We start from the raw sequence: 23,231 nt of genomic DNA, 5'->3' as shown, positions 1-23,231 counted from the left end.
CCAGAACCTGAGTTCTAGTCTGAGCTGGGTCTAACTAAACATCAGCTTATTTTGGCTCAAGACTCAGTTGTATCACTGTGAACTGTGCACAGAGATTAAGTTACATCCTATTTTAGATTTTTCTGAAACTAATTTTTTAATCCTCATTGACCTATCAGACCACAGAGGTGAAGATGCATCATTATACAGGTCCCTGCTGGTAGAAGGGGTGGCCCAAACCACTAGGCAATAAACATGTAAAGCACTGAAAGAGAAGTTTCAGGATGTTTTGGTCTGAGTATAGACCATAGACAGAAGTCACAGACCCAACCTACAATGACGTTATCCTCATAGTGAAGGTCATTCTGATACCAACAGGATGGCGTGAAGTTTCAATACAAAGTCATCTTTTTTTTTTTTTTCCAGGGGGGGGGTTCATCACTTACTTTCCTAAATATGCACATGTTAAGTAGCATATTTATTCAATGATCTATTAGATGTATGTACAAGTATTATTGTTGGAGAAGAAAAGGGGAGAACAAACCAGATTTGGGACTTACTCCCCAGGGATGGAAATAAGGAATAAGTCAACTACACAGCAGCAGCAAAATGTGGCAGAAGGAAGAACTGCCTTAGTAGATCTCAGCTTTAGGAAGGCCTGCTTCTCACCTTGACTCCTTGAACACGGATGCCCCTAAGGCCCTCACAGGGGCCATCAGCTTTGGACTTTGTTATCACTTAGCTTCCACTGATCAGGAATTCCTGGAGAAGTCCCACCCCTTCTGCCTAAAGATCCAAACCACATGACCGGTCATTTTAAAATTGAAAAATGCCTCCAAGTTCTTTATGATTGGAGAGTCTAATGGGAGCTAAAAAGTCAAAGACCTTCAAAATCTCCCAACTTTACATTTCAGTTTATTGAGCATGTAATATGAAACTTGGTGGCTAATACCATCAATGCCTCTTTCAACTCAGAAAAGGAAATATCAGAAATCTGTAATAGTTTGAGGGAGATCAGATTTGTTTTTTCCTGCCCCACCAGGAACATTCTGTGCACCATACGACAAATCACCCTGGGAAATACACCCATTCAAAGGGCCAGGAGTCTCAGGATGAGCTGCCAGGGGCCATGGTGCACACAGGGATGGAGGCAACGAAAGACCGCCCCGGGGCTGCAGAAGACACAATGGGAAAATGAGGAAAAAGAGGGAGAATGATAAGAATCATGGGAAGGGGGCGCCTGGGTGGCTCAGTCGTTAAGTGTCTGCCTTCGGCTCAGGTCATGATCCCAGGGTCCTGGGATTAAGCCCCGCGTCTGGCTCCCTGCTCAGCGGGGAGCTTGCTTCTCCCTCTCCCTCTGCCCCTCCCCTGCTCATGCTCTCTCTGTCTCTCAAATAAATAAATAAAATCTTAAAAAAAAAAAAAAAAGAATCATGGGAAGAATCAATGGGAAGGCCAGAAGCAGCCCTGGAAGGCAGGGCTTTCAAAGACCCAGGCTTTATCAGGGGTGGTCAGAAGCCATAAAAAGGCTTTGTGTAGGAAGAGGACATGAGCCCACCTGCCTTACCAAGATCCCTTAGTGAATAAAGACCACTTTTTTTCTGAGGATGAACAGGATCGACTCAGTAGCCTGAAGTCCAAATGGTCCCTGTCTCCTTTATCAGTCAGGCAAGTGACATAAATAGAGGTTCATGATCATGGTCATTGTATCATCCCAGTTCCAACAAGCCTACCCAGGGGCCACAGAGCTGCATTCCACTGCTCCTCTGGGGTGGATGCCAGTGCCAAGAGCAGTGCAGAGAATATGCTCAGAAAAAGGAAACACAAATTAACTCTGGCAGATATTTGGCTCATTTTTCAGAAATCATTTAAAAAACAGCATTTTCTAATAGCCAGAAGGGAGGGAAATGCTCAGAACTGGCAAAATCACCATGGGACCTAGAGCAACCATGCCCTGCTTCGCGGCACTGCCCCTTGATTTTTTTTTTTTTTTTTTTTTGCACTATGCTTGCAGAGGAACATCTGTGTTTACATCAGTGAATGTCAAAGAGGCACAAAAGAGAAATGGCTAAATACAATTAAAGAGGTAGAATCGGAGTATGCTGTGGCATTTAAGAGCAAAAAGGAGACCAAACCACATGACTGAGAGCCAGAAAATGGATAACCACACTGGAATGAAAATAAAAGCCAACTCCAACAATCAAGAAAAATCTTTGCACTCTGCCAGTGCATCTGCATGCCTGGTGTGTCCCCTTTTCTCACCCTCCAAACCTACTGCTTGTTTAGAAAAATGAAGAGGAAGAGTGGCATGGGGAGATGAGCAGTGACAGGAGATCATTCTTCTTTCAGCCTGATTACTTTCCTGAGTATCACAATTGCTTTAACTCCTTAACGAAATACGAAGTATACAGTATCTATGGTAGAAAACTGGAGATGAACGATTTAGCAAAAGCACATTAGAGGAAAACACCCCTCCCCGCCCCACAGGTTGCCACAGAGAACTTCAAAGTACTAAGTCCCTATTTTTATAATACTTTTAAGTGAGCCTTTCTATAGATGAAGCCATAATGGAAAAAGTTGATTGACTTGACTACATAAAACTTAAAATTTTACATAAAAGAATAGTAAGCCAATTTTTTAAATAAAATAGGTAAATAGGAGCACCTGGGTGGCTCAGTCGGTTGGGCATCTGCCTTCGGCTCAGGTCATGATCCTGGAGTCCGGGATCAAGTCCCACATTGGGCTCCCTGCTCAGCGAGGAGCCTGCTTCTCCCTCTGACCCTCCACCCTCTCATGTACTCTCTCTCATTCTCGCTCTCTCAAATAAATAAATAAAATCTTTAAAAAAATAAAAAAAAAATGGGCACCTGGGTGGCTCAGTCGTTAGGTGTCTGCCTTCGGCTCAGGTCATGATCCCGGGGTCCTGGGATCGAGTCCCGCATCGGGCTCCCTGCTGAGCAGGAAGCCTGCTTCTCCCTCTCCCGCTCCCCCTGCTTGTGTTCCTTCTCTCACTGTGTCTCTATCAAATAAATAAAATCTTAAAAAAAAAAAAAAAAGTAGGGAAATAAAAAAACTTCTTAAATTATGATAGAAAATTTTAATTAAGTTTGGTCATCTAAGTTTTTGATAATATCTATCATTTCCTTTGGGGGTATTATACACACCTCTTAACAGCCATGCAAAATAAATGGTAGTTAAGTATAGTTAAGCTGGGAGTGTAAAGGAGAGAGGAGTATTATTTACTCATTCAGCTTCATGAGTGTACAACCTGTGAAACAGTAGAGGGCCCAATCTTAGAAGATGCCTATGCTTGGTTTAATACTATGCTGTCACGGTCTTGACATTTTTTTAATTTTTTTTTTTTTTTAAAGGAGCCCTCAATCTTCATTTGTCTTTGGGCTCTGCAAATTGTGTACTGGTCCCATCCATACTCTCCTATAAATAACCTATCTACAAAGTAAGTTTTGTGCCAAAGAAGAATACCAAAATGCTTAGAAGTTTATGGCCTAGAAGAAATTTAGTAGTCAGATTATAATAAAGAGATTGAGACACATGGTAGAGATGAAGCTCCAGCAAGGGAAACATTACTTTTTGGTGGACTGAGGTTAGTGTCTGTGGAAGAGGCAGCTTTTGGTTGGATCTTAAAAAAAAAATAAGATTTGAACACTGATGGGAAGAACAAAGAACAGGACACAGAGGCAGTGAGCCATCTAAAAGCACGGGGACTGAGGGACTGGCTGGCCACAGGGACCTGTTGGGTTTGCCCTCAGCAAGAAGACCCCAGGCTGGGAGAGCAGGCGGAGGTGGCTATGAGAGAGCTTTGAATATCCAGCTAATGAGGCTGGGCATAATTCAAGAGCTGCCGGGAGCCATGGGAGGGTTAGCGAGAACCCAGGTAGCCAGAGTCATCATTTAGGAAGATGAGAGCCGGCCCCAGGCAAGGCCAGTCCCCGCGTCCCCTCTTTGGGCTCCCAGCCCAAGGCCACCTTCACAAATGACATGGACCTGATGCTTTCCCGAGTGGCTGGAGGGCAAGCGACAGTCCACGCCTACCTCTCATCCTGCCAGTTAGACGTCACCTGCTCTAAACTGGCCAAGTAGATGTGTTCCCACACTCTGGACAACCAACCTTTACTGTTTCAGGTCTGAACTGTCAGAGCAGATAACCAATGTACGCAGCTCTGAAAATACAACAGAAATGAAAGCATATGCACGCTCAATTAGAAGAGTAACACCACCACCACCACCAACACAGTGAGACTTCATCGCCTCACCTAGTGCCTCTAAAAAGGTTTCTGTGGGTCATGGGAGACAGCATGGACACTTATCCCATTTTCTTGAGAAAAGAAAACTATGGAAGCTGAAACCTACATCCCAAGTGCCCAAGGCTTAGGTATGTGTGACAGTCTCTGCCCTCCAGGCAAGGATTTTATCAATTACCAGTTGGGATTTTTCTCTGTTAGGGCTGCATCAGAAGAAATCAGTAACTTGCACTTTGAATTTGGATTTTTTAAGTTTTTATTTCTTCAGTCTCTCTCTTGGTCTCTCTATTCTCTTTCTATTCCCCCACACCCATATCAATATATATACATATTTATCGACATACTCACACAAATATAGACCTATACACACCCACGCATATGTGGCACCTGAGTAATTTCCTTGCAAACTATACTAAACTCCAAACAGAAACTTGCATTTATACTTCTAAGGGTTTCATCCAATCACGTTCCAGAAAAATCCCAACCCCCTACTGATAATTTTAATATATTATTGATACTGAATTAGAATTTTATTGTCCCTTTAGCAGGAATATAAAGAAATATGTGGAAATGAAAAATGTATAAAGAATCAGGAAATAAATTACATAAAATACTCAAGTAAAGACTATTAAAACTGCATAAGAAAATGCAACAGATACCTGTCATGATGTATCACTGAAATGAAATGGGATTTAGATTTAGCTCCAGTGAAACCATTTCTTCACCAAAAAAAATATGAAATGAAAAAGCCAGTTTAATATTCTAGCTCTGAAAAATGAGATCATAAGTGACACTACACCACTTCTTTAGCAAACCATCTGTATAGCACTATTTAAGAATGGTTCAGCTTTCAAAAGAAAAAAAAACCCACACAAAATAACTACTTTTTGGAAATAAGTCAATATTCTTTTAAATGATAAGATAATGTGTTTCCTTTAAAGTTAGCTTAGAGACAAAGAAAGGCATTTCAGTGAATATCAGCGTATTCCTCAGGAATGAAAAGCTGTTTTCTTATCCCAATTCCCATGCTATACTGAATTATGATAATATAGGATATCAAGAAAAGCTTTTGATATATCAGAACTAAAACATAAAACAAATTTAATTTGGGAAATTAAACTCAGGATTAAAGGATAATGAGCTTCATCTTGGAACTTTTCCATCTTAGTCATCTGACCTTTAACATGGAATTTTACACGAGAGGATTTAATCAGAAGAGGTGCCCCAGACACATTAACTGATAAATAGTCAGGGATGGACTCCATTCCCCTTTTCGTTCAAATTCTCCTTTGTTTCTCTGAGCGTCACTCCTCCATGTTCAGTGAAACTCTCAAGTTCTGACTTATTCACCTATCATGGAAATTGGTACCAGAAACAGAAAGAAGCCCGTCCAAAATCTTGTGCTTCCACAAACCTGTAGGCTATTCAGCCTAAGATGAAGGCAAAGGCCTTCCCTGGGCTGCAAGTCCAAGAAGAGGGTTGAATAGACAATGAGCACCCTTGGAAGAAGAAAATAAAGCATCCTACCTTTTTAAAAATTCCATATACTCGGTATGCTTGATGAGTCCTGTCCTCATCATGATTGTTTGAAAACATTGTCGATCAATGGCCCAGAGTTTCACATTTACAAGAGCTGGAGAAGAGGGGGAAAAAAAAAAACAGGAAAAAATAATTAGACAATTTCAACCGTGAACCACATCATGCAGAAGAGGGATTCAGGAGAGTTATGGAGATGATGAGCCCTCATTTACACTTGATACCATCGTGCTATCCTGTTTTGTTAAGGAGGCAAGTATTCTTACAGGCAAAATGTAGTTCATAATTTTCCATCTAGTGTTATTGCCTAATAGGAAGATTCTTGTTGCTCTTCTGTCCTTAAGGGATGGGAATGCCTAAGTACACACTGAAAAAATTTAGTACTTTCAAGACTATCTGTGAACAAAATCACATAGAGAGAAAGATTCACAATTAATAACACTCCCTGGTAATTACCTGGGATGGTGTTCATGACTCAAATGATCACATTTTCATTGTAAAAGGTAGAGGTGAAAACTCAGTCTTCAGGCTTAGGGGTGAATTTAACATAATAGAAATAATTGCACAATGATTTCTACATGAAACTCACTTTTACAAATTGTAACCTGTGCCCAAAGTTGTCCTGTGAAGTTCTACCAGGTATATTTGTTGAATTTTAATTTCTAGTCTCTTATGTACACGGTCTTTGACAATAATAGTGTTGAAATGGAATACCACAGAAGTTTACCATTTCATCTATTAAGAAACAAGTTTTGGGAAAAGATGCTATAGGGTAACAGAATGATATAGAAGATACACTTAGGTTTTATTTATTTATTTATTTTTAAAGATTTTATTTATTTATTTGACAGAGAGAGAGACAGTGAGAACAGGAACACAAGCAGGGGGAGTGGGAGAGGGAAGAAGCAGGCTCCTTGCTGAGCAAGGAGCCCGATGTGGGACTCGATCCCAGGACCCTGGGATCATGACCTGAGCTGAAGGCAGACGCTTAACGACTGAGCCACTCAGGCGCCCGATACACTTAGGTTTTAAAAGAACACACTAAAAGTCTCTGTAACAGAATCTGTGTGCTGGGCATACCAGACGCTTATTGTACTATGCTCTCTGTTTTTATGTACGTTTCCAAATTTTCACAACAGAAAATATTTTAAGTTAGCACACAAATGAAGAAAGCCAATTCAGAGATCGTACCCATGGGGGTTGGGGTAAATAAGGACTATGCAGGGGTTGGAGCCAGACAAGGGAGAAGAGACAGTTTATAGTTCAATGAGCTGAACGTGGAAATACTGAAGAGGACAATTCTCTCAATAAGCCCACTGAATGTAATGGTTGGAGATCTGGGGGTAGGGGACAGGGGCAGAGTATTAGGCTGCAGGTGTGACACATGGGGAGGGGCTATGAGTAACACAGAGCAACAGAGGGAAAGACGAGAAAGGAAATACCGTGCTCTAGCGGAAAGCCCTATCTTTGAATCTTATCTAATTTTTCCTCGCAGAATTGTTCGAAGCTCAGAAACTAGAACATGACTTCTCCCTTAACCTGCTCTTTATTGGAGAACAAAACGTGCTCAGTTAATGAGAAAACGAACAAAGCATCAAAGGCTGATGTGCGCATGGCTCTGTGCCAAGCAGCCTTTAAAAGTGAACCTTCGTCCCAAACAAAGCTCCCGGCACAGGCACTCCCCAGCTACATTTTAGTTTTTTGGCTGAATCCAGGCTCCTTTCCAGAACACCTGTTCACTTGAGACAAACCCTAAGACTGGATGACATGACCATGAAGGATTGCCAATTTAGGATTCACCAGAAGGAGAGTCTTTTAGAAATGACAGGAGCTGAGCTAGGGGAGAGACAGAGGAGGGGAGAGCACAAGAGCAGCCCTGGGAGGGGGCCTGGGCTGGGGAGTCCAGGCAGGGATACCACAGACTGAAAAGGTGGAGACTCTGCGGGGTTGCTCCATATTTTCCTTTATTTATTTGAGAGAGAGAGAGAGAGAGTGCACACAAGCAGGGGGAATGACAGGCAGAGGGATAGGGGGAAGCAGACTCCCCACTGAGCAGGGAGCCCAATGTGGGGCTCGATCCCAGGACCCTGAGATCATGACCTGAGACAAAGGCAGACGTTTTACCCACTGAGCCACCCAGGTACCCTGGGGTTGCTCCATAATTTGAATGCGAGTTGCTGCAGGGGAACCTGGAAACCAGATATAGGAAGCAGGGATTCATGTGATGAACAACAGAAGGCTACTAGAGACCTTAAAACAAAGGGAAGAACCAGAATTTAAGAATATACCACAGATATATCAAAAGTGTTTGAATGCTTACAAGAAAAAACAAAACAAAACAAAACAAAACCCAATTCTATATTCATCTTCATTCTTAACTGTTCCTAGGTATTTCCAGTATACAAAGTCTTCCTCCAAAGGATAAATTAGGATACACCAATTTTACTTTAAAAATAGTGGCAATACAAATAATTGTACTATCAAATATATACATCTTGCCCTGTACCTCAAAGGTCTAGTTAGAGGCAGGTTTAAGGGAACTCAAGCATGCATGCATGAGATGGCTCTGCCCTGCAGACACACTTCACCAGCATCCCCCCAGCGGCAGTATATAAAAATTTCTATTACGGGCTCTTACACCGACAGATAGGATCACAGCGATAGCTGATAAAGACTAATCTCGGAGGGGCATAAATTGGCTTCAAAAGCACCCGAGTCAAGCAGAAAACAGACCAACACTGCCGAATAACACTTTCTGTAAAAACCGGAAGGCAGAGCCGGAATAGGACGGAAATGGAGAAAAACGGTTCTGGTCATGTGTTGCGTGCACAGTTTCAAACAAGGAGTGGTAAGTACCAAGCAGAGGTCATGGCACTCAGGAGTTAAGTGAGGAGGGCCGGGGGTGTGTGGGGGTGTCCGTACACACACACACACACACACACACACACGTGAGCACATGTGTTGTGACCAAGTTTTCTGCAACAGTTTGAGTCTGAGTTCACACTTGGAGGCCAGGCTCTGCCCCTGGTCCCTCCTGATGAGCCAGGTTTCTGCCCTATCTGTGTCACTATCTAGAACATGTTACCAAAATTGTTCACGATGTCTGCTATGTCTAGATCATGTTTCCTCAAGTAAGTTGGTATGTTACTCCCAGAGAAAAGTCCATGTCTCATTTCTTAGAACTTCTCCCCACTCAAGAAATTAGTTTTTCATTTGCCAAGCATTGGGTCTATCTGTTAATTAATGTAATTTATGTACCTAAAGTTCACCTAAGGAAAAAGTAAGCCTAGGTGGACTCTAATGTTACATTAATTCAGTTTAGATATTTTAATCAGGCCTCATAATCCATGTATTGAAAAATGAGCTCTAAAAATAAGTTCACAGAATCTAATAATTTCATTTTATCTTCTGATTCCCATTTACATGGGCTATTGGAATGTCTCTAAGTAAAACTGTTTCAGATATTTTGTGTGATAATGAACATGGCTTGATGAGATTGCGAATTTTCCATGACCTTGGGTGAGATGCCAAAACCTTTTCTGTATTCAGCCAATATACCTATAGTCAAGTCAGTATTTCACAGGTGGGCAAGCATGACTAATAATCACCTCACCTTGTTATCAAGAATGTGGTTATATTCGAGTTGTGATTAACGTCTTGCTTCTTCAACAGCCCGCTGGAGCGTAAGTCTGGTGCTTTCATACCTTACAGACCATTTGAAAAAATTAACAAACAAAACAAAACAATCTTTCCATGTACCTTTGATTTTAAGTGGTGTATTAATCTCTGTAGGGAGTAGTCACTTGACAAAGTTCCTGTGATTTTCATCATGATTACAGTTTTTGAACATGTAAGTCTCAAGGGCATTAGGCAGATGAAGTGTTGGGAACAAAGCTTCCTTTTTGTTCAAGTATGTATCTAAAATTCTCTGCTGGAACAGTGATCATTTCTTCAGTTAAAGGCCACATTGAACTCAGAGGAAAACAGGCCAATTCCCATTCCTCTGAGATCTCTAAGTGTAGGAGTCCATCAAGAACACATTCAACATAGGCCACGGTTGGCCTGGAATTTGCCTGACACTAAGATACTACAGAGGGGGAGCCACGAAACTGTGCTAGACTCTCATCACAAATCTGGGCTTGGCTTAAATTCTATTGGGGAATTCACCTGCTGTGCAATTCAAATTTTGGACGAATACTGAGAAAGCATGTGTGGGTATACAACACTTACAGTCTCGATATTTTTCAGCCCATATTTATTTTATACCAATCTAGCCAACACTGGTGCTATATATAACGGATAGAAAACAAACATATAGCTCCTGCCTTTAAGCACCTTGTGATCTAGAACAGAGGCCAACAAACTGTGGTCCGTGCCAGACCGGGCTCGTGGTCAGTTTTTATACAGCATGCCAGCTATGAATGGGTTTTCTATTCTTTTTTTTTTTTTTTAAAGATTTTATTTATTTATTTGAGAGAGAGAGACACAGCGAGAGAGGGAACACAAGCAGGGGGAGTGGGAGAGGGAGAAGCAGGCTCCCCGCAGAGCAGGGAGCCCGATGCGGGACTCGATCCCAGAACCCTGGGATCATGACCTGAGCTGAAGGCAGTCGCTTAACCAACTGAGCCACCCAGGCGCCCCTGGGTTTTCTATTCTTAAATGGCTGAAATTCTTTTTTTTTTTTAAAGATTTATTTATTTATTTATTTATTTATTTATTTATTTGAGAGAGAGAATGAGAGAGAGAGAGCACATGAGAGGGGGGAGGGTCAGAGGGAGAAGCAGACCCCCTGCTGAGCAAGGAGCCAGATATGGGATTCGATCCCGGGACTCCAGGATCATGACCTGAGCCGAAGGCAGTCGCTTAACCAACTGAGCCACCCAGGCGCCCTGGCTGAAATTCTTAAAAAGAAAAATATTTCCTGACACATGAGAATTCTAGGAAAGAAATTTCGGTGCCCATAAAACATCTGATTAGAACACAGCCAAGCACATTTGTTTCCATATTGTCTCTGACGGAATGGAGTCGTTTCGACAGATAGTATCTGGCCCCTTGCAGGAAACACTTGCTGTCTCCTCATCTCCCATAATCGAACAGCCCATCAAGATGGAGTACCAGCGGTGGGAAAGTATCTGGGGCTGTGAGTACACAGCTAAGGCCTCCCAGACTCCCCTGCTCCCTGTGGGGAAGAGCTGATTCAAGGCACTGCAGAAGACCATCTCCTAAGCCACGGTTCTTCACCTGGTGCTATGGACGGAATAGGTCTCCCCCAAATTCAAAAGTTAAAGACTTAATCTCCATCGTGATGGTACTTCCAGACAGGGCCTATGGGAGGTACATCAAGTTCTGGTAATAATTCCAATGGGGCAGGGTTGGGGGGGGTTCCCCACACCAACAAGCAACTCTGAGGACACCAGTTTGATGTTCTACAATTCAACTCAATTCTGACACTATCTACCCAGAGGTGGCATCAGACTCTGAAGTTAAGTTTCACTCTTGAAAAATTGCTTCCCCTCCTCCTACCCTGAGAGGCCAGTTGACAGCCCCTGTACTTGCCAATAAGGACATGGAGAGATGTAGAACACCATTAAATGTTAGGGAAGTGCAAATCAAAACCTCAATGAGATACTACTTCACACCCATTAGATGTGAACACATTAGAACTCTCGTGCATTGTTGGTGGGAATGGGCAATGTTGGAGACACCACGGAAAATGGTAGAGCAGTTCCTTAAAAAAAAATAATAATAATAAAAAATAAACATAGACTTAGCATAGGATCCAACAATCCTGCATCTAGATATATACCCCAAGTAACTGAAAACAGGGACATGCGTATTTATTCGTACACTAATGTTCAAAGCAGCATTATTCACCATAATCAAAAGGTTGAAACAACCCAAACACCCTTCAAAGGATGAATGGATATCTGAGATGTGGCCCATATATACAATGGAAGATTATCCAGCCTTATGAAAGGAATGAAAATATGATACATGCTACATCATGGGCGAACACTGAAAATGTCCTACTAAGTGAAATAAGCCAGACACAGAAAGACCAGCACTGCATGATTCCATTGCCATGAGGTGCCTAGAATCATCTGATTCGTAGAGACAGCAAGGAGAATCGTGGTTACCAGGCTGGGACAGGGCATAGGGAGGTGGTGCTTGATGGGGACAATTTCAGTTCAGGATGAGGCAAAATTCCCTCAGATGGACGGTGATAAGGGTTACACAACAATATGAAAGTTCTTAATGGCACTGAATTGCACTTAAAAATGGTTAGAGTATGTTATAGGTTATGTATATTTTACCACAATGCACAAAAAGTTGATCAACGGATTTACTTTGCTAGATTAGTAAATTCAACATGTTTCAGGTTTTGTTTGGTTTTTAATTTTCCTTGAGACACTCACCAATAAAGAAACTGACATTTGGTATTTCCAAGACAGAGTTTAAATTCCATATGCAGACCTAGTGGCATTTCCCAAGTCTCCCCGCCCTCAAGCTTGCCCACACCCTTCACGTTAATGCCTATCTGCCCCAGGCCCCTGCTCATGCTGATGTTGATCCCTGAAATGAGAGGGACCCTCTACCCACTTGTCTCCTAAAACACTCATTCATCCCTGCAAGGTTCAGCTCGAAGTTATTTCTATTCTTTTCCCTTTTCAGACATTTCCAAGTATTTTTCAAGCTTGTTTATATTTCCTTCGCCCTTGATAATTTTGAATATGTGCTGATGAATAGGATAGCCACTAACTACATGTGGTCATGGAGTCCTTAAAATAAGGCTAATGGAAATTGAAATGTGCTGTGTCAATTACACACAGAATTTGGAAGACTATGAAAAGGGAACATAAAATGTCTTATAATTTTATATTGATTACATGTTAAAATAAAAATATTTGATGTACTAAGTAAAAATGTACTCTAAAAATTACACCTGTTTCTTTTTGCTTTTTAGTTTTTTTGTAGGCTGGTGCATGATGCGACATGAGTATCAGGTGTACAACATAGTGACTCAACTTCTCTATATGTTATGCTATGTTCACACATGTTGTTACCATCTGTTACCATATTAATGACATTACAGTATCAGTGATGATATTCCCTGTGTTGTACCCCTCATTCCCAGGACTTCTTCATTCCACTACAGGAATCCTATACCTCCCTCCCCATTCACCTGTTTTACCCAACCCTGCCCCTCTCCCCTCTGGTAACCATCAATTTTTTCTCTGTACTTATAGGTCTGATTCTGCTTGTTTATCCATTTGTTTGCTTGGGTTTTTTGTTTTTAGAGTTATGAGCAGAATCGTATGGTATTTGTCTCAATCCGACTTATTTCACTTAGTAGGATACCTGCTAGGTCCACCCATGTTGTCACAAATTGCAAGATCTCATCCTTTCTTAAGGCTGCATAATATTTCATTTTATCTTTTAAATGTGATTACCAGAAAATTTGACATTACATATATTGCTCACATCACATTTCTGTCCATACTGCTCTAGAACAGTAATACTCATTATCATTTCTTCACATGTTTTTCTTGTTCTGTAAGATGGCACAAATTAAGAGCTCACCAAGTATTTTCCAAATTGAATTTTGTGTGTGTGTGTGTGCACGTGCCGAACATTCTGTCCAAATAAAATCCATGTCTATCCTTCTACTTCATAGGAAAATCAACAAGAGACCATCATAGTCCCTATGGGGAGAACCTGTTTTAAGTGTGAGCTATGTCTGCCTTTCTCCTGCAGTGAACATTAGTATTCTGACAAGGATTCAAGTAACTTATTCTTCCCCATGTCAGCCCCTGTCTGAAAGAAACATTTTCAGAAAATAGGTGGGTCTCATTTGAGACTTTCCATTGATCCATACTTTGTCTAAATGGACTGGAAGCTTCTGGGGGCTCAGTGCCTGAGGAAGGCCAAGGAAAGGGGTCACGAGCTCACTCTAGAACTTCACCTTCCACATTTGAGAGTGCCAGCTCACACCATAAAGGTGCTTTACTGCAGACTCAAGGGCTCCCAGAAGCTTTATTTTACCACCACCCCCATCCCCCGATGCTTGAATCATCTGTGATCCCTCAGATACATAAAGGGACACATCAGAGGCTTGGAGGGGGTCCATGGAGCCCACAACTGCTTCCAACATTAAGGCATATGTTAGCCTGAAGTCAAATTCCAACTGCCAGAATGTTCTGAGACAAATGCTTCATAATCAGAAAAGGCCATTTGCTGTGTCCAATGCATCTGGAACACAATGGAGCCTCCATTGTGCAAACCTGCCTCACCATGAGTATGGGGGTGATATTGTAAACTTTCTTGCCTAGAATATATCCTATGAAGATAATGGATTGTCAAGTTGAATACTGCAGATCATCATCGTCATTATCAACTTAGACAAATCATTAGCAGTGTCGCCATGATGTTCATGTATTTGAAAGGATGTCGTGTAGCAGCTATCTCAATGAAACCAAGAGAACTGGCTTAGAATTTTCTAAATTCTGCTCAACTTTATAACTTGTACTAAGCAAGTGGTAAGGCCAAGTGGTGACTTTTGGAAAATATGGAAACATTAGCTATCACTAGGATTTTAACATTTATTTTACTGTCAAATGTTAAGGATACTGCAAGGACCAAGTGAATGCTGATATTTTTAATACAGATAGGATACTAATGAGGATTATTTTCAGGACCATTGTTGAACATTTACTCTAGGACATAAGAACTTGATGTCTGTTGCATTGATTTCAGTTTATCCTATATTTGTTGTGTGATCTATTCTTATTCCCTTTCTATAAATAGGGGAACAGATTAGGTTACTGCCTCATCTAGGTTACTGCCCAGTCACACGTCATTATTAGTAGGGCCCTTTCATTCCGACTCCAAAGCCTGGGTTCTTTTTATGGACATGTGCATGCTTCTGAAACCGGGGTTAGAATATCTGTGTTTCTCACTCCATTTTTCTGTCCCATTTAACCACCCTACACATGGTCATTAAATACTCAGGAAGCCAAAAGAACAAGAGGGAATATACTTTTCAGTTGGTTAATAATTGAAGTGGGGAGGACTTCAATGTCTGCAGAATTCTAGCCATATCTCCCTGGTTGTTGACAGAAGCCCATAAACACTAAAACCTAGGAGCGGATGAGTAACAGGTTCTGGGGGTGCAAAGCTATGAGCGGGGGGCTGTGGAGGCAGGGAATTCCCCAAGTGTCCCAGTCTTCCCCCATGCAGTCCTTGTTCCCGATACGCTGTATCATCTTACATCTGTCAAACCAAAGGGCAATTACTTAGAAACCCGTAGACACCTAGCTCAATAAAATTCGGTAGTGGGCCTAGAGGTTGCAAGGGAGGGTGTAGGAATACCTAAGCAAATAAACCTGAGGTCATCTGAAATAACCGTGATATGAAGCAAGGGCCAGGTATGGTGGGGGAAAGAGCAGGAAGAAATGGGGAATGAGCCCCTACAAAACAGGTGGCTTTCTGCGTAACTGAGATCCAAATAGGGACCAAGAGAGAAGATGGGGGGCAGAAGACCCACTGGTATAGTAGAGTTGTAGAAGACTAAAATGCTACTAGTTCTGTCTAGTGAAGACTAGTAAAGATCACACTATCATTCTGTGAGCTACTTGCAGGGAAACAATGAAGGAAGGGAGAAGCAATCCAGTCATTGCTGGACCTTTCTAAATAACCATCCTCATCCTGTCACTCCACACACAAAACATTCAATGGCTCCCTACCGCCAATAAAGCAAAACACCTCCATCCTTGCATTTAATCCCTATTTCGTGCAAAGTACCTTCACAGTTTCAACTCATACAATCCCTTAAACCTATCTGTTGTTTCATCCAATGATTCTAACGTCTAGCTTCCAAACATACCCTTCCTTTCCCTGCTTTCAAATCTTGGCTCCAATTATTTTTCTCTACTTATGACAATCCTAGCAGCCCTCCAAGTCCCAGTTCAAAGATCACTTTCTCCATGAAGACTTTCCAGTTCACCCTGGCTAAAAATCAGTTAATCAGTGTGAGTGTATGAGTGAGTGTGTGTGAGTGTGAGTGTGTGAGTGTGTGAGTGAGCGTGTGTGTGAGTGTGTGTGTGTCACAGCCTCCTGGCTCTGCCTTGCTTCACAGGTATTCACATACAGGATTTACATCACACACCGGTCTTATTGTGAGGTCTTCACAGTACCCAACAAAGGCTGTAGGGTAAATTAGCGACTAGGTTTTAAGGGGATACAATCTGGAGAAAAGATGAAGCCTCAGAGGATATTCAGTCTGTATAAGAGGGAAAACTCAGTGACTCTCCTAAAAGATTTGATGGGTTTATTAGACATTGAGTAAATTCAAAGGAGCGGTTTATAAGAGAATTAAGGGCTGGTCTGAAATCACGAGCTAGGAGACCATTTCTGTAAACATTCCACATTTGCATTTACAGAGACCTTTCCACATGCCAAGAACTCTACTAGGTACCAGTGACAACAATGAACAAAACAGACCTTGTTCTCAGGCACCTCCTTGCTGCAGAAAGTGAACTTGACCTTTCCTCCTTATTTACACACCCACCTCTGTATTATTCCACCTTATGCTAATAGCGTTAATTGCTCCATCTCAAGCCAAATTTGAACCAACCCACCATGTACGGTTTCTGGTGGACTAAGCGGCAATTTCTTCTGACTTGTCCAGGACAGAACTACACCAGTAATTAGAATTCACAGCGTTGGTGATTAAGACTCAATGTAAAGACAGGAGTATCAGATGAAGAAGCTTCCCATCGCAGGAAGTGTTCTGGTAGACTTGCTAGAACGGGGGGAGAAAAGATTCCTGAATCAGACAAGGTGAATTGGAGGGGCGGCTGGGTGGCTCAGTCGGTTAAGCATCTGCCTTTGGCTCAGGTCATGATCTCCGTGTCCTGGGACCCAGTCTCACTGGGCAAGGAGCCCACTTCTCCCTTTTGCCTGCTTGTGTTCTGACAAATAAAATCTTAAAAAAAAAAAAAAAAAAAAAAAGAAGAAGGTGAATTGGATCACCTCAAAGGAGCAACTGAACCAGGACACTTTACAGCAGCTAATAGATCCCTATGGAGAGCAGAGAGGCCTAGATCTGCATGAAGTACAGGCTGATAGTTATCTTGAGACAACAGCTCTCCCCCATATGGGGTATTGTACAAAAGGATGGTAGTTTAGGGATAGGCAGGTGTCTAGAAAAAGGGTGGTACCATTTGTTGGCTTTAACGAGGGAAATGGCGTCTCAGTCAATGCTTTATGCACAAACTTCAAGACTCAGGAACATGGCGGGTACAAAAAAAAAAGCATGGGAGAGCAGTCTGGAGAGTGAAAACCAGCCATCTGGAGACTGGCTTGTGTAAGTATCTTTACACCACAGAGGAACTGCAGGGCCTGAGACAAGTAGTTTAGGCTTTCATCAGACTATTTTAGGAAACAGATAATAACATGTGTCTCATGAAACCATTTTCAGATGGGAGTCATAATCTTGCATAGATGCGCAGCATGATATCGGGCACCTAAGATGTCCTTCACTCATGGATGTCCTTCTGTGATGTTACCATCTTATAAATACACAAGAAACAGAACCCTGTAGGGTACTGACAAGGATTCTCTTTCAACTTTCTCGTAATGCAAAGTGTTGAGCAGTCATGAAGTTGGCTCACGACCTCTGAATAATAAAAAGAAACATCACCTGCTGGATTGCGCATGGGTTTAGGCAGGCGTCCAGGTTAAGAGGGAAATTAAGGTAAGACAGAGTGTTAATACAGTGTCAAAGACAAGAAGGCTGGCTTTCAGCAGCATAGAGTACTTTGAAAGCTAGAAGGTGGTCTTGTTCATCTTTCTAGCCCCAGTGCCATGTACTCCCAGGTCCTGACACGTGGCAAAAAGCCAATCAATGTTGGCTAAATGAGTAACTCCTACATATTCCTGCCTGACACTTTTAGGTACAAAGGTCTCATGACTCTTCATTTCTGGACAGTTCTTAATTCTACTACAAAAAAAAGCCTTCTGTGATTTAATGGAAGTCAGAGCCCAGAAAAATTCTAGAATTGAATGTTATTGAACAGATGGCTGTGACCCTTTAGTAAAGGAAAAAGAGGCTGGGTAGCCATTGCACTTTAACGAGGATCAATTTCAATGGGCTTTTTCATGTGTAGAGGGCCCAGAGCACATCAACGAGCCTCCAAACATGGCACATTTGGGGCCTCAAGCATAAGCTTCCTTCTCTGGCAAGTTACTGAGCTGGTTTTGCTGACAGCTCTTAGGGTGACAATTTCCTACAGGTTGGCACATTTTCAACAGTGTGCCTAATTCAAAAATATCAGCACATAGTTGGTAAATGTCACTGCACATCTGTGCATAACAACAGATTTTAAGCCTGGAATCTCATTAAGGAAATGGGTATTACATCTGTAAGTCCTCTCATCAGTTTGATGGGCTGCATCCCTAAACACTACGCCAGCATGTTGAAAACACAGGCTTACATATTTGCTGGAATGCAAGTAAACATCTTTGAGAAGTTACACTAATAACTTTCCCTTACAAGTTGAACTATGGGACTTAAACTCAGAAATCAAGTCTCCCAAAAGAAGGGCTTCTCTTTTCCCAGTCCATTCTTTTAACCTACTGTTTCTCTTCTGCAAACAGTGTGTCTATATGCTAGAAGCCATACATTTGGTGTATTTTTAATTAATCTTATTTCTTGAGGGGGAAGAGAAATGAAGCTTTAAGATTCTAGGTCTATTAGCCCCCTGCTGTATCTCCCTTACAGAGCTCACTGTTGATGGGCTTCAAAAGCTTCCCATTTTCCTCATATACCTCTCCATCACCTGAGTTCATTGCCACCTGAAGGCTAGACTCAGCCATAATTTATGATCCCTTTCAAGTCCTCACATAAATATGAAAACCAACGCTTCTGTCTAGGTCCCATTAAGTATATGACATAGCTGGTTAAAAACAAACAAACTAACAAAAAAATAGAGGCAGGGCTCCTGGGTGGCTGAGTCAGTTAAGCATCCGATTCTTGCTTTCAGCTCAGGTCATGATCTCAAGGTCGTGGAATCGAGCCGTGCGTCGGACTCCATGATGGGTATGGAGTCTGCTTAAGATTCTCCCCCACCCTCTGCCCCTCCCCGCTTTCTCCCACTCTAAAAAGCAAAACAAAACTAACAAAAAAAAACAGGGGCAATACTACTTCACATTTTTTGCTAGGCACTGGTAGGCTTTGAAATAGAAGGTCTCTTTTGGCCCATCTCCTCTTCAATTATGAATAATTGTCTAAGTCTGACAGAATTTTGGAAAGCCTCATCAGGCAAGGGAGCTCTCGGTCTCCTCCACTCCAGATGAAGTAGATGACATCAAGAAATGTCAAGTGAGCTCAGTTGTTTTACATTTTCAAAACTGTCTACTTTGGCATATTAGGAGAATGCCATTTTCCTTCTTGTGATGTTGCTCGTCTGGAAGTCGCATCGTGTGGCAAAGAAAACGGATCAGCAACAACAATTAGCAAAACCAGTTTCAGTAGACCTGAATACAGAGGTTGGCTTGGCTATTACACAATATGGAAACTGATATTTCTTATATGTTCACAGATAAAAGCAGTGGTATCACCTGTATTTTACAATAGGATGATTGGTTTCTTCAGGATAAAGAAAAATCTGGATTTCTAGAAGGAAGATCCTCCACTTAAACACACTAAACTCTCTCCCTTTTCTTGTGTGAAGCATCATTTTCACACAGTGGCACCAACTGTGAACGCATGGGAGGGATATTCAGAGTGCAGTCTGGCAACCCAATGAGCTGCCCCTGGTCAGCAGAATCGTGCCAACTCCTTTGGCAAATAATGGCAGACAAAGCGTAGCCTATTACTTGCTTACGCGCCATTTAAGGATGTATATTAACTAAAAGGAGGTGAAGATTGGTGTGAAGGTATGCAGCCAAGTCACTTCTCAACGCCTGAGCCTAACCACAGCTGGGGCTGTAAGGGCTGAGCCAGCCAGCAAGAGCTCTTCCTCGGGGAACCACCACGCTGTGTAACTCCATCCCGACGCCCCAACACCACCCTACACTCGGTATTCTTCCTCCTCCTTTCCTCTCTTCTGAGTCTGTGATCAATCAAGTCACATTTGTGCATAAGCTAGACCCTGAGTCTGGTCCCTGTCTGGAGGCCCAGAAGGAATCCTAAACTCCTTACAAATTGCTAATTCTGTCGTGATCACTGGACAAACTCACATACTCATAATACACACAGATTAAAATCTTTAAGCCATTTGAATAGAAATGTATGGTTTTCAGACAACTTCCCTATAAGTGGTTCTAATTTTTGAAACAATACTTAAACAAGTTATAATTTCATCAGTTAAAACAAAAAAAACAAGGTAGAGAGATCTTGAGTGGTTTTTTTTTTTTTTTTTAAAGATTTTATTTATTTGACAGAGAGAGACACAGCGAGAGAGGGAACACAAGCAGGGGGAGTGGGAGAGGGAGAAGCAGGCTTCCCGCTGCACAGGGAGCCCGATGTGGGGCTCGATCCCAGAATTCTGGGATCATGACCTGAGCCGAAGGCAGACGCCCAACGACTGAGCCACCCAGGCGCCCCTTGAGTGGTTTTATAAAGATAATCCAGCCAGATGCTGACAGCTATGGAAGTCATCTTCCCAAGATCCTGCAGGGGCATTCTCAATCCACATAGCACATAAGTTCAACCACCATGACCAGAAATATTCAGATCAATGTGGTACTCATTTAGGGTTTGCATTTTTCAAACTAAGCTTGAAATGCATTGCATTTATATATATACATATATTAAATGTATATATACATTTATATATATTACTTCTATATAAACTGCCTAATATCTGATACATTTCTAGTTGACTTGATCTAGTTCTTGAAAGTTACTTCTGAATGGTTAAAGATTTCAAGGCACTGAGTAGAAATATTTAGAAGAACTGATAAAGAGAAGTATTAAAATCATAAGTGAGGCTTAAATGTGTAAGTTATTTGTCCCACCAGTAAATATTTAGGAAATAAAAAATGCCAGGTACTGTATATATTATGGCAAACAATACAGATACATTTCCTGTCTTCTAGGAGCTTACGGTAGTTAAGTGGAGGACAGTAAACCAAGAACCACCACTGGGGTATGGTGAATGCCAGGCTTACCCAGCAGGCTCACAGGGTATGTGGGGAGCCTCTATCAGGCTCATCTAATCCAGCTGAGGGATATAAAACAGTTCCCTGAGCAAAGAGAGCTTACAATGAGGTCTGGAGAAGGATAATTTGTCCCAGTGAAGAAAGGAAAGTCTGGTCAAATCCCTGATCTAATGAAGCAAAACTTGACAACTTTCAAAATATGAGGTGCCTGGGTGGCTCAGTCAGTGAAGCATCCAACTCTTGGTTTCAGCTCAGGTCCTGATCTCAGGGTCCTGGGATTGAGCCCAGTGTTGGGCTCCATGCTCAGCAGGGAGTCTGCTTGAGGATTCTCTCTCCCTCCGCTCTCATGCTTGTGCATGAGCCCTCTCAGTTAAATAAATCTTTTTTAAGAATCCCATTTCTTCCTTCCTTTCATTCAACTCCATCCCCAGAATAGACACCCTTTATTCAGCTCAAGGTCATAAATTCCTGAAACACAATGCAATGTATCTCTACTCCTCTCCACTCAGTTCAGAAACAACAAATCCATCAGCCTAGATGGCTGTCGATTTTTAGAATTTTATAGAATCTAGCCATGACGGTAGGCCTCAGACAAAAATCCAATATCAAGGGGCCCCTGGGTGGCTCAGTCGTTAAGCGTCTGCCTTCGGCCCAGGTCATGATCCCGGGGTCCTGGGATCGAGCCCCAAATCGAGCTCCCTGCTCGGCGGGAAGCCTGCTTCTCCCTCTCCCACTCCCCCTGCTTGTGTTCCCTCCCTCACTGTCTCTTTCTCTCTGTCAAAATAAATAAAATCTTAAAAAAAAAATCCAGTATCAAGAGACTCTCCACCTTTTGACTTCATGGATTCCCTCCATTCTGATACTACACTAGCAATTACACCCACACATCCTGACACTATCATCAGGTGCAGACTTCTAGGGATTTCAAACCCATTTTCTTAGGTATAATTAATACCACCTACTTTAAGGATGTAGCAAACCCTGAGAAATGGAGACAGTCCAGCTCAGACTCCATAACCCACGTGTTACAACTGCTTAAAAATACATTACCGCGTTGTGAAGATAAAACAGTTATCATCTTAACGTAACTATCAGCCTGTTTATCCACATTGGCTAAATAAGCCATCCACAAATCATTGACCGAAGGAGCCAGCGTGCTCTTTCTGTCCTATGCCCTCATCAGTGTGAGTTTATGTTTCTAAACATGGCAGGAGCATATGTTGTCTGTTCCAATACACATGCATGGGACATAGCATCTGGTTGACAATAGCCATCTACTGGAGAGCGACCCAGGTCATGTAGACTCCGACATGGAGCATGCTCAGTTGGGAGAAAAATCGACAGAACCAGCTTCGGTCTTGAATGTTCCCTGTGTGTTGTTTCCACCCGGTACTGCCCCACAGAAACTTGAAATCGTCACTCTAAATCAGTTACACAACAAAGAGGCATTGATCAGTCATAGGTTGCATTTACTAGGTCTTAGGAGTCCAATTTCACCCTTGTGATTTTCTTTTTCCTGACTCTTCCAGCTTCCCTGGCCAGTGTTCTTTTTTTTTTTTTTCCTTAAATTTTTTATTTATTTATTTGACAGAGAGAGAGATAGCAAGAGCAGGAACACAAGCAGGGGGAGTGGGAGAGGGAGAAGCAGGCCTCCCACCGAGCAAGGAGCCCGATGTGGGACTCGATCCCAGAACCCCGGGATCATGACCTGAGCCGAAGGCAGACGCCTAACGACTGAGCCACCCAGGCACCCCCCTGGCCAGTGTTCTTATGCAATGGTTTTCCCCTCCTTATTTTCCAATCAGGAAACAGTGACAAAGAGAAATAAAAACATGCCATGGAAGTGGAGAGATGCACACACAAAGGAAAACTTTGGCAACTGAAGACCCGAGTTTGTACCCGAAGGCACCACTATCCTTCTCCTTCCCTCTTGTGCACTGGTTACCCTTCACCTATTGTTACAGTCAATTCTTTTTAGGGCATGAATGAAAAATACCAAGAAGAAATGAAAGAGCAACTTCTGAGGAGAACTTGAGATTGCCGCCAATGTGTTTATGTAAAAGTGATCAAATTACGATTTTATGGCTTAAGGAGGAAAAAAAAGCAACAACCCCAGTGAGCAATCTGGATTCTAAGACATGTGAAGAGCATTTATTTTCATTAGTCATGGTCTTCAAACTAATTGCTCGGTCACAAGTCCACCTTCTTCCATCCGTAACACACTTGTCCTTTCAATAATGAAAGGGGAGAGGAGAGACAAAAAAGAATGGTTTTTATTCCAAAAGCTAT

The 23,231-nt window shown here is 42.2% G+C and overlaps 1 protein-coding gene across 4 annotated transcripts in view; it reads right to left on the bottom strand.

Annotated features, from left to right (window-relative positions):
- The window catches only part of PRKG1 (protein kinase cGMP-dependent 1), a 1,253,946-nt gene that overhangs the window by 455,965 nt on the left and 774,750 nt on the right, over positions 1-23,231 (bottom strand). For 3 of the 4 annotated variants that reach the window (XM_035008601.1, XM_035008600.1, XM_035008602.1), the window contains one exon: positions 5,769-5,874. In XM_035008601.1, coding sequence (XP_034864492.1) covers positions 5,769-5,874 — 106 coding nt within the window. Of the gene's footprint in view, positions 1-5,768; positions 5,875-9,390; positions 9,694-23,231 lie in introns of those variants that run through there. The other variant, XM_035008603.1, reaches the window with a different exon arrangement.

This window comes from Mirounga leonina, unplaced genomic scaffold (assembly GCF_011800145.1).
Source record: "Mirounga leonina isolate KUSES-001 unplaced genomic scaffold, KU_Mleo_1.0 Mir_152, whole genome shotgun sequence".
In the NCBI taxonomy this organism is placed as follows: Eukaryota; Metazoa; Chordata; class Mammalia; order Carnivora; family Phocidae; genus Mirounga; species Mirounga leonina.
The sequence above is the reverse complement of the archived record's forward strand: the minus strand, read 5'-3'. Positions and strand labels throughout refer to the sequence as shown.